The 12,398-nt window shown below is 35.9% G+C and overlaps 1 protein-coding gene across 1 annotated transcript in view; it reads right to left on the bottom strand.

The window, feature by feature from the left end:
- Positions 1–1,301: 1,301 nt before the first annotated feature.
- Positions 1,302–12,398, bottom strand: part of LOC128664714 (zona pellucida sperm-binding protein 3-like) — a 31,854-nt gene continuing 20,757 nt past the window's right edge. Inside the window, exons 6-9 of the mRNA XM_053719522.1 lie at positions 10,739–10,830; positions 10,424–10,560; positions 4,499–4,698; positions 1,302–1,505 (exon numbers count right to left, since the gene is read on the bottom strand). Coding sequence (XP_053575497.1) covers positions 1,302–1,505; positions 4,499–4,698; positions 10,424–10,560; positions 10,739–10,830 — 633 coding nt within the window. The remainder of the gene's footprint in view (positions 1,506–4,498; positions 4,699–10,423; positions 10,561–10,738; positions 10,831–12,398) is intronic.

Raw genomic sequence — 12,398 nt, 5'->3', positions numbered from 1 at the left:
ATACTGCAAAAATCAAAGTGACCGGTCACCTAGGATCTATATATGTGTTCTTTAGACTTTATGCCAATTTAATAAACCAGTTAAATTAATTACATTTCAGTTTATTTTTATTTTTAGTATATGTATGTTATTTTTATTGAATGCACCTGGGTATTCATTTCCTAATCAATATATATTTACATTGGGGATAACCCAACATTGTCATTTATACCTAATATACATAATAGTTCATACATAGTATGTTTATCTGTATCTAGGGTCATAGCGGAGCATTTGTTGTTTTTTCCACATCTTGTCAACATTTTATTCATACATAGTATGCAACCTGTATATCTACAAGATAGAAAGTACGCATAACCTCCAATTAGTCTCCAATATCTTATAGTATTCAAGCAATTTCTTTTTTGTTATATTCTGCATACTCCTATTAGGGGTTGGTAGATTCTTTGAAATAGGGGATTATATCACCATTCAATCATACATAGTATGTAACTCCCCATCCATAAAATAGAACCAGTATTATCCAAAATTTAAGGCAAGCACATACATGGTATTGTCATTTTTTTTCCTGTTTATAAACATCCCCGTGCTGTATAGCGCATTTACACGATTTTTCTAAAAATTGTATCTTTATCCACACTGTATTTTGGGAACAGAGTAGTGTATATGCAGGGGTAAGATTTGCGCACCAATATCTTTTTACTTTCTTCCAGTAGTGGGCGATAAGAACTATACAACGCTGGCGGATATTAAAAACGTGTTTTTTGATTACTATCAAAAGATTTATGCAGCCAAAACAATTGATCCAGAGGACAGTGTGAGGTTTTGGAACAATATCTCATGTCCAGTAGTCTCTCCCGATCAGATTGAAATATTGAATCTTCCCATAACAACTATGGAAGTCATAAAAGCTATAGAGGAAGCTAAACTTGGCAAGGCCCCTGGTCCAGATCAACTACCTGCTGAGTTTTATAGATTGCTTAAAGATGAGATTGTGTCTATTCTTACCCAGCTGTTTAATGAGTATTATGTTAAAAAAAAAAGTTATGTCCAGATTCTTCTCAGCGTCAATCATCACTCTTATACTTAAAAAGAATAAAGACCCATCAGACCCTGGTTCATATAGACCGATTTCTCTATTAAACGTAGATTATAAATTGCTTACAACTATCATTGCTAACAGACTTAAAAACGTATTACAGGAAATTATTCATCCAGACCAGTCAGGCTTTATGATGGGCAGATCTCCTACAAAAAATATTCGTAGAACATACATGATACTTGAACACCTATGGAATAAACTACACAGAGACAAAGTAACATGTAAACAGGACTTCGCTTTGGTGCTGATTGACGCTGAGAAGGCTTTCGATTCTATCATTTGGCAACATCTTCACAATTCTTTGTTTAATTTTGGTTTCTCTGGAAACATAACCCATTTTGTTAAAGCCATTTATAACTTCCCCATTTCCACTACCTTGGTCAATGGCAGTCAAACTTCGTCTCTTAAATTAGAAAAAGGGACATGACAGGGCTGCCCTCTTTCCCCCCCTTCTTTTTAATATTGCCATAGAACCTATGGCAATATATCTCCGTAAAGAAATCTCAGGCATAAAATTAGGTTCCCAAGTCTGTTCTCTCATATGCCGACGATCTATTACTCTATTTCAAAAATACTAAAAGAAATATCCCAAAAGCGCTTGAAATATTAGAACAGTTTAGTCTAATCTCAGGCTATAAAGTCAATGCTCTTAAATCAGATACTATGGGTTCATAAACATAAGGAGAGCTTTAAGCAACATAATTTTAGAGAAGTGGAAAGTTTGATATTTAGGGATTCAATTGCATAGAGACCCTGAGTTATGGTATAAACTTACACAGCTTTCTTTTCTAATATTATACATAGACTACACCGTTGGAATTTATTCCCACTTTCACTAACTGCCAAAATAATGCTTATTAAATCTATTCTTTTTCCTCAGTTATTATATATAAATGAATAATTTGCCGCTACTTATTCTTGACAAAGATATTAAGTTCTTTAACCGAGCGTGTGCGGATCTTATCTGGAACAAAGGTAGACATATGCTCTCTTTCAGAAAGCTCTCTCAATCTAAGGAATTTGGAGGCCTTGCATTCCCGGATATTAAGACATACAACATAGCTATACTTGCACGATTCGGAGTAGACTGGCTACTTTCCTCTGATTATCTAACAAATAGTAAAGCGGAGGAGGAGCTTATAAAGCCTTTCTCCCTCACAGCTGCTTTACATTACCCCCATAGGCGACTTCCCGGAAAAATTAAAACACTAGTCAGCATTTATAACATTGTTAAAGCGTGGCAGCAACTTTGTTTCCGATTAAAGATCAACTTCCACGTATCCAGCTTTCTTCCTATTAGAGGTAACCCGGAGTTTCAGCCAGGATTCCAATATACAATATATAATAGTTGGGCTAGCAAGGGCCTAACCTCAATAGTACAATTATTAGACGATGGATTTGGGGTGCGCACTTACGAGAATATTGCCATACAGTATAATCTTTCGAACAAATCTTTTTATGCATATCTACAGATTTGCCACTTTATACAGGAAAAGCTGCAGATGGGGCCATGGCCAGGGAAATATGATAGAGTTGGTGACTACATTAATTCATATAGTCAGGGGAATCATTCAATCTCGTTACTATACAAAATACTGCTCGCAAAACAAGGCCAGTTAATTATGGAACAATGTTCAGCATACTGGGCTAAACACTTTGACGAAATGGGTGATGAAATAATCAGTAAAAGCATTAAATGGGTGAGCGACGCGCTCCTTCCCTTCTCCTGGAAGGAATCTCATTTAAAACTTCTTAACGCATATATTTCAACCAAAAGACTTGCTCGCTGGTCTTTAGAACAGCAAGGACATTGCTATAAATGTCAATCTCCCTCAGAAAATGTATTTCACTGTTTCTGGTACTGCCCAAAAATAAATCAGCTATGGTGCAAAGTAAATTACTGGTTAAATAAGAGTACACAGGAGCACTTTTCTTTTGATCTAAAAAATTTTTTTTTTATGGTATCAGATTCAGCATACCATAACCTAAGTAATACCATTACGTTACTAGTCAGGAATCTAATCCTGAAAAATTGGAAAAAATAATTAAACCCCTCCTTTTAGTTTATTCCTACAAGCGGTTAAAGCACAGATTATGTTTGAGCAATATAATGTTTCCAGTACATGTGAGAAGCAAATACGATTTTTTAACAAATGGTTGAAAGTAATAAAGGCCTATCCGCTCCCCACACAATATATACTCAAAGCATTTCAGAGATATGTATATTTTGAAGGTCTAATTTTACGTAACATATTCCCTGTATCATGGTACTAACAACTTTTTGTAGAGGGGACGGGGGGAGGGGGACGATGGAGCAGAGTATATATATATATATATATATATATATATATATATATATATATATAATTTTTTTTTCCTTTCTTTTTCTCTTTCTGCACTCTAGGATTTATATACTGGAAAAGTATGTCAGCAAGATATTGAGAGTTTGCAAATATACAGACGCTCGTTATACTTGTCAAGATATGTATAATCATTTCTATCCATTGTTTACATCTTCCCTAAGCATGTATTTTGTTTTCTATTGCCGACTTGAAAATAAATGATTAAAAAAACCAAAAACAAAAAAACGCATACCATCAAGTGAGCCTATTTATAATGATACGTATTACTATAGTAAATATCTTCCAAACAAGTCGGTAACAAATATGCAGCCCACAATGGTAGAGTATCCATAGATCTATCCATAAGCCTGCAGCAGTCGGAACAAAGTGAAATTAACTGTCAGATTGTTTTTATAAAGCTCTGCAGTGTGTGCAACTCTATACACTTAGTTTTGTGATACAGTGTCTACAATTTTTTTTTTTTACTGCAACACACATTTACCCCTTGATAGTTTTTAATTTATTAAGAAGCATCTTGTAGATATAGCTCCCTCCCCTCTATAAAGTATTAGATTGTGGGATCTTTGTCATATCAGTCAGCCATGAGATTGATGAAAGGAGCTGAATGAAAGGAGCGAGCAGGGACGAGAAGATCCTGTACTAGTGCTGCAGTTCAAGCTTTTGGGAGACGTCAGAAGGAGGAGTCAGGTGGCCATTTCAAAACAGCCAGATGAGATCTAGTAAGTGTATTTAGATGAAAATTGGGCTAGAGTTTGATGTAAAGATTATTAACTAATCTAAATTAGTAACAGTAATTTTTGTGTTGACTGTTCATTTAAGTAGAATGAGTTTTGAGAAAGAAAATATTTATATTGTATCTATATTTTAGGCATTGAGCATCCTCATTCTTTTACTAAAGGCCAACAACTGCATTTGTATTCTTTATATAGATTAGATCTAGTTACATTGTTTTCTGTAATAAAAAAAAGCCACGACAGACAAAGAATTATTTAATATTTTATTTTACAAACAGGAGCTACTGCTTAAAAAATACATAATTTATAAGCACAGCAACACAAGTCACCAGAACTGCAGCACTTATACCACATGTTGCCACTAACACCCAGACTTCAAGAGGTTTGTGTTCCTGCCTCATTGCTTGTGCTGCGTTTTCAACCTCATTATGGTTACCAAGTCCAGTTACCACTAGTGGTCCAAGTGCGACCAAGCCATGATCTTGCACAGACGTGGAATCTGAAATAAATAAATACACACCATAATTTAAGAATTTAACTGATAAATTCATTTTTCATATTGGCAAGAGTCCATGAGCTAGTGACATATGGGATATACAATCCTACCAGGAGGGGCAAAGTTTCCCAAACCTCAAATGCCTATAAATACACCCCTCACCACACCCACAATTCAGTTTAACTAATAGCCTAGTAGTGGGGTAATAAAGAAAGTAGTAAAAAGCATCAAAGGAATTTGGAAATGTGCTTTATACAAAAAAAAAAAAAAATCATAACCACCATAAAAAAGGGTGGGCCTCATGGACTCTTGCCAATATGAAATAAATTAATTTATCAGGTAAATTCTTACATAAATTATGTTTTCTTTCATGTAATTGGCAAGAGTCCATGAGCTAGTGACGTATGGGATATCAATACCCAAGATGTGGAACTCCAATCAAGAGTCACTAGAGAGGGATAAAAATAAACAGCCATTTTCCGCTGAAAAAATAATCCACAACCCAAAATAAGTTTCTTTAAATGAGAAAAAAAAATAAAAAAAAAAATAGCAGAAGAATCAAATACATTTACTAAATTCTACCGTTTTGATGTATGTAAAGACCAAGTTGCCGCTTTGCAAATTTGATCAACTGAAGCTTCATTCTTAAAAGCCCACGAAGTGGAAACTGATCTAGTAGAATGAGTTGTAATTCTCTGAGGCAGGGCCTGACCCGACTCCAATAAGCTTGAAGAATTGGAAAGCTTTAACCAAGAAGCCAAGGAAATAGCAGAAGCCTTCTGACCTTTCCTAGGACCAGAAAATATAACAAAAAAAAAAAAAAAAGACTAGAAGTCTTCCTGAAATCTTTAGTAGCTTCAATATAATATTTCAAAGCTCTCACCACATCCAAAGAATGTAAGGATCTTTCCAAAAAATTCTTAGGATTAGGACACAAGGGACAACCATTTCTTTATTAATGTTAGAAATCATAACCTTAGGGAAAAAAAATTAATAATGTCAGCAAAACCACCTTATCCTGATGAAAAAAAAAAACAAAAAAAAAAAAAAAAACGGAGATTCACAAGAGCAGATAATTCAGAAACTCTTCTAGCAGAACAGATGGCCAAAAGGAACACTTTCCAAGAAAGTAGTTTAATGTCCAAAGAATGCATAGGCTCAAAATGGAGCCTGTAAAGCCCTCAAAACCAAATTAAGACTCAGAGGAGAGATTGATTTAATGACAGGCTTAATACGAACTAAAGCCTGTACAAAACAGTGAATATCAGGAAGTTTAGCAATCTTTCTGTGAATAAAACAGAAAGAGCAGGGATTTGTCCCTTCAAGAAACTTGCAGACAAACCCTTATCCAAACCGTCCTGAAGAAACTAAAATTCTTGGAATTCTAAAAGAAGGCCAAGAGAATTTATGAGAAGAACACCATGAAATGTAAGTCTTCCAAACGCGAAAATAAATCTTTCTAGAGACAGATTTACAAGCTTGTAACATAGCATTAATCACCGAGTCAGAGAAACCTCTATGACTTAGCACTAAGTGATCAATTTCCATACCTTCAAATGAATTGAGAACCTGATGGAAAAACAAACCTTGAGACAGTAGGTCCGGCCTTAACGGAAGTGGCCAGGGTTGGCAGCTGGACATCCGAACAAGACCCGCATACCAAAACCTGTGAGGCCATGCTGGCAACCAGCAATACAAACTATTGTACCATGATGATTTAGGAGATCACTCTTGGAAGAAGAACTAGAGGTGCGCAGATATAAGCAGGTTGATAACACTAAGGAAGTGACTGCTTCTGCCTGAAAATCCCTGGACAGGCATCTGGGAAGTCTCTTGTTTAGATGAGAGGCCATCAGATCTATAGAAGACCCCATATCTGAACAATCTGAGAAAACACATCTGGATGGAGGGAACCACTCCCCCGGATGTAAAGTCTGACTGCTGAGATAATCCGCCGCCCAATGTCTATACCTGGGATATGCACCGCAGAAATTAGAAAGGAGCTGGATTCCGCCCAAATAAGTATCCAAGATACTTCTTTCATAGCTTGTGGACTGTGAGTCCCACCCTGCTGATTGACAAATGCCACTGTTTGTGATATTGTCTGTTTGAAAATAAATGAATGGTCCTCTTCAACAGAGGCCAAAACTGAAGAGCTCTGAGAATTGCACAGAGTTGTAAAATATTGATTGGTAATCTCGCCTCTTGAGATTTCCAAACCCCTTGTGCTGTCAGAGATCCCCAAACAGCTCCCCAACCTGAAAGGCTTGCATCTGTAGTGATCATAGTCCAGGTTAGCCAAACAAAGAAGCCCCTTGAACTAAACATTGGTTATTTAACCACCTTGTCAGATAGTGTCAAACATTGGGATTTAAGCATATTAATTGTGATATTTTTGTATAATCCCTGCACCATGGATTCAGCAAACAAAGCTGGAGAGGTCTCATGTGAAAATGAGCAAAGGGAATCGCATCCGATGCTGCAGTCATGAGACTGAAATTTTCCATGCACATAACCACTGAAGGGAATGACCAAGACTGAAGGTGCCGACAGGCTGCAACTACTTTCAAACGTCTCTTGTCTGTTAGACAGTCATGGACACTGAATTTATCTGGAAACCTAAAAAAGGTGACCCTTGTCTGAGGAATCAAACTTTTTGGTAAATTGATCCTCTAACCATGTTTATGAAGAACCACTAGTTGATTCGTGTGAGATTCTGCAGAACGTAAAGACTGAGCTAGTACCAAGATATTGTCCAAATAAGGAAACACCGCAATACCCTGGCTCTCTGGTTTCCATAAAGCAGGGCACATAGAACCTTTAAAAAAATAAATAAATGATTCTTTGAGCGGTTGCTAGTCCAAATGGAAGAGGCAGAACAGTCCTTAAAGTCACCATTTGAAAGTTGGTACTCTTACATAACGATTCAAACTTTACAGATCCAGAATTGGTCTGAATGAAATTTCCTTCTTTGGGACAATGAATAGATTTGAATAAAACCCCAGACCTTGTTCCTGAAAAGGAAATGGCATAACTACTCCTGAAACACTTCAGGAAAGCCTGAGGTTTAACTGGATTTGCTGGGATTTGTGAGAAAAAATAAATAAATCTTCTCACAGAACTTACTCAGAATCCTATTCAATACCCCTGAGATACAATACTCTGAAACCATTGATTTTGGACAGAATTTATCCAAACATCCTTGAAAAAAAAAAAAAAAAAAAAAAAAAAAAAAAAAAACTTAATCTGCCCCCTACCAGCTGAGCTGGAATGAGAGTCGCACCTTCATGCAGACTTAGGGGCTGGCTTTTGGTTTCTTAAATAGGTTGGATTTATTCCATTTAATGAAGGTTTCCAATTGGAAACCTATTCCATAGGGAAGGATTAGGTTTTTGTTCCTTATTTGACAAAAATGAAAATGATTAGAAGCTTTATATTTACCCTTGGGTCTCTTATTACCTTGGAAAGAAAGATAGCAATCTAGACTTAAAGTCATATCAGCATTTCAAGATTTAAGCCTCAAAACTCTTGTAGCTAAAAAAAAATAGCTAAAGACATAGATCCAACATCAATCTTGATAACAAAAAATGGCATCAGAACTGATTAGTATGTTGCAGTAAATGAACAATGCTAGATAAATCAGAATCCAATTCTTGTTGCACTAATTCTCCAACAAAAATGTTGATGCAGCTGCAACATCAGCCAAAGAAATTGCAGGCCTGAGACAACCTGAATATAAATAAGCTTTCCTTAGATAAGATTCAAGTTTCCTATCTAAAGGAACTTAAGTACTATCTTCCATAGGAATAGAGGTACGTTCAGCAAGAGTAGAAATAGCCCCATCAACTTTGAGGCTCTTTCCCCAAAACGCTATAGAAATTGCTGGTAAAAGGATACAATTTTTAAACCTTGAAGGAGGAATAAAAGTACCCGGCTTATTCCATTCCTTAGAAATCATATCAGAAATAGCATCAGGAAAAAAACCTCTGGAGTAACCACAGGAGGTTTTAAAAACAGAATTTACTAGTTCTAATATCAAGAGGACTAGTTTCCATGATATCCAAAATTATTAAGACTTCTTTAACAAAGAACGAAAATACTTCATTTTAAATAAATAAGTAGATTTGTTAGTGTCAATATCTGAGGAAGGATCTTCTGAATCAGAGAGATCCTCAGAGGAGGATAATTCAGTATGTTGTCTGTCATTTTAAAAAACTTCTAATTAATATAAAGGTCTTTGAAATTTCATCAACATTATGAGAAGGCAGAATAGCAGACAAAGCCTTCTGAATAGAATCAGTAACAAATTCTTTTAATTTCATAGGTATAACATGTACATTAAAAGTTGAAGGAACAGGCAATGTACTATTTACTGATGGACACATCTGTCTTTAAAAGTTTATCATGATAACCAATACAAATGACATTCGGAAATGTAATGCACTTAGCTTTAGTAGAACCGACATCAGGCAGCAAAGTTCCAACAGATACTTCTGAGGCAGGATCAGATTGAGACATCTTGCAAAATATAACATATATAAAGCAAAATTTGTCAATTTCCTTATACGACAGTTTCAGGAATGGGAAAACATGCAAATAGCATAGCCCTCTGACATAGAAAAAGGCAAGAGGCAAATAGCAATGGGGTATTAAATTACTGAAAAAAATTTGGCGCCAAGTATGACGCACAACATAACTTTTTTTTTTGGCGCCAACATCTGGAAATGACACTCGCATCACTAATGACGCAACCCTGTGTAAGGAACTCTGCGTCAACTGCGACGCCAAAAATGACGAACTTGCGTCAACGGACGTACTTTCACGCCAACAAATTCTTGCACCAAGAATGACGCAATAAAGTCTAGCATTTGGCGCACCCGCGGGCCTAATCCTGCCCGCAATTTGCAAGAAAAATGTAGTCAAACTGACAGTCTGCAAAAGGAAATACATGAACCTGACTCATGGCAAATATAAGTACAATACATATATTTAGAACTTAATATTAATGCAAAAAGTGCCAAACCATAGCTGAGGTGTCTTAAGTAATAAAAACATAATTACCGAAAGACACTCATCCACATATAGCAGATAGCCAAACCAGTACTGAAACTGTTATCAGTAGAGGTAATGGTATAGGAGAGTATATTGTCGATCTGAAAAGGGAGGTAGGAGATGAATCTCTACGACCGATAACAGAGAACCTATGAAATAGATCCCGTTAGGAAGACCATTGCATTCAATAGGTGATACTCCCATAACATCCCTCTGACATTTGCTATACTCTGAGAGGAATCGTGCTTCAAAATTCTGAGACGTGCATGTCAACGTAGAAATCTTAGCACAAAAACTTACTTCACCACCTCCATAGGAGGCAAAGTTTGTAAAACTGAATTGTGGGTGTGGTGAGGGGTGTATTTATAGGCATTTGAGGTTTGGGAAACTTTGCCCCTCCTGGTAGGATACACACACACACCTTGAACAAATGGAATGTTATTGCTTTATAAGAGATTAGCCTGATTTGATTAATTTGTTCTAAAGTAGTGAACACAAAAATATTATTTTGTTGGTTGCAAAGGTAGGGGGGGGTGTCAGGAGAAAATAAAAAACATAACTAATTTTTTTCCCAACACTAAACTTTCAGGAGTCTTGATTCTGCATAACAGATCTAGCTAATGACTCACTTTCTATAGCAGGTTATAATTCTGCAATGTTGCTTTATTAGACTTACCAAGTCTAGTTCCTCTCTTCCAATGTCTTCTTCCAGCATATTGTGGCCCCATCCGCCTACTCTGACCAGCAGAGACTGCACAATTTCCAGTTTCACAACAGATACAGATGTCACTGGTGCCTTCCAGAGGGGACCAACTATAGGTACAAAGTCTTAAGATGAAACCACTTTAGAAGCTACAGTATATTAAGTTTATATACTAAAAGGTCTGTACACAGTTAAACAATTCAAAATATGGACTATAGAAAACCACCCTCCCCCCATACAAAGAAAATATACAATTCACTTCATAACTGCCCCCTCACATCTACTCACGTGTTGGTGATTTTGCTAAAGGAGCAGGCTTTATTCATAGGATCTGGTATCTGGGTGACTGGAACAGCTCTTAGGTTACAGGTTATGTAGATCTGAGAAAGAAGGTCCTCATAAAACAGGTTTCATTTCTACACTTTAAAATTGTCATGGAATATAAATTGTCAAGTGTAGGTCTATCTTGAAGCATATGGGAGTCTTGTTCCCAAGACTATTTAAATGCTATCTTATCTATCCCAGTTTCCCCAAAACAAAAATAAACCCTTTCCAATCACAACCCTGTATATGGTGATTCAACAGGCAAAGTTTGTGCATGGACAATAGATGAAAGGTAGATTAGAACCTATTCTGAATTTGCATGCATATTATGCCTGAACTTAAACATTCAATAAGATATTTATGATAGTGCTCTGATAAAATGCCAACAGACAGAATGCTGAAGCGTCTGTCAGACATATGTCCGAGATACACTGCTTCCGACTGCACGCCAAACACAATCACACAATTGTCAAAAAAAAAAAAAAAAAAAAAAAGCAGAGAATTTAAATATATATTGTGCAATACTGAGGTAACAAACACTTAAATTTAAAAAACCATATCAAATAAATAAAAAAAAAAACATAGGAGTTCATAAAGACGTGTAAAGGAGGAAGAAAATAAATATGTTACATGAAGGTTATGCATACATTGTAGACAAAAAAAATAATGTTTGTGGAGGAAGGCTAAAAGCCATTGATATAATTGAAAAAAAGACGCATCAAATCATTCACATCCACCTGATGCAGAAAGAAATGTATCTCGGAATTTTTAGCAAGTTTTTCTTTTTTCAATTGTTTTCAGAGGAAGTAACCTCAAGCATAATACAAAATTGCACATCTAATTTCCCCCTTGAAGCAGGAGTACTACCTAAGAAAAATAAACTCTTGCCAAAATGGTACGTCGACAGCGAACACCAAATGGAAACATTTTAAATGAATTAAGAAAAACCAGGAGAAGATTTCATCATGCACGAAAGTGAAAATTTAATCTGTCTAAAAAAAAGCAAAAAAACTGGCTCTGTGATGGAACATTTGACTCAGCTCCTTTAGGTTTTTAGTTGTATACAATACATGTTTTAATAAAAGATAATCATACCATTAGTATACTGAAAAAAAAATATTTATAGGATTAATGATATTTTTAGTATTTTAAAATCTACAGTAATTGGATTTTTCTTTTATAAGAGCAGCAATAAATGGCTTGATATTTTTACAAAATACAATTTAGATGCTCCCCCCCCCCAATGCCTGCGGAGAAAAATACAATCTTTGGTCTTAAAAATATGGTATAATGAAATAAAAATGCTGATCATAAAATGCTTAGAAGCATTAGCGCCAGTGGAAGATTTAGTTGAAACATTTAATGACTTCAGATAAAATGTTACTGTTCTATTGATTGAATTTTGAAATTTTTAAAAAAAACCTTGATTGGCGAACAACAACAAGGTACAAGAAGAAAACCTACTTTCTCTTGTAAGGTGTATCCAGTCCATGGATCATCCATTACTTGTGGGATATTCTCATTCCCAACAGGAAGTTGCAAGAGGACACCCACAGCAGAGCTGCTATATAGCTCCTCCCCTAACTGCCATATCCAGTCATTCTCTTGCAACTCTCAACATGCA

This window comes from Bombina bombina, chromosome 6, assembly GCF_027579735.1.
Source record: "Bombina bombina isolate aBomBom1 chromosome 6, aBomBom1.pri, whole genome shotgun sequence".
In the NCBI taxonomy this organism is placed as follows: Eukaryota; Metazoa; Chordata; class Amphibia; order Anura; family Bombinatoridae; genus Bombina; species Bombina bombina.
Note: the sequence above shows the minus strand (reverse complement) of the source record. Positions and strands in the feature narration are given on the sequence as shown.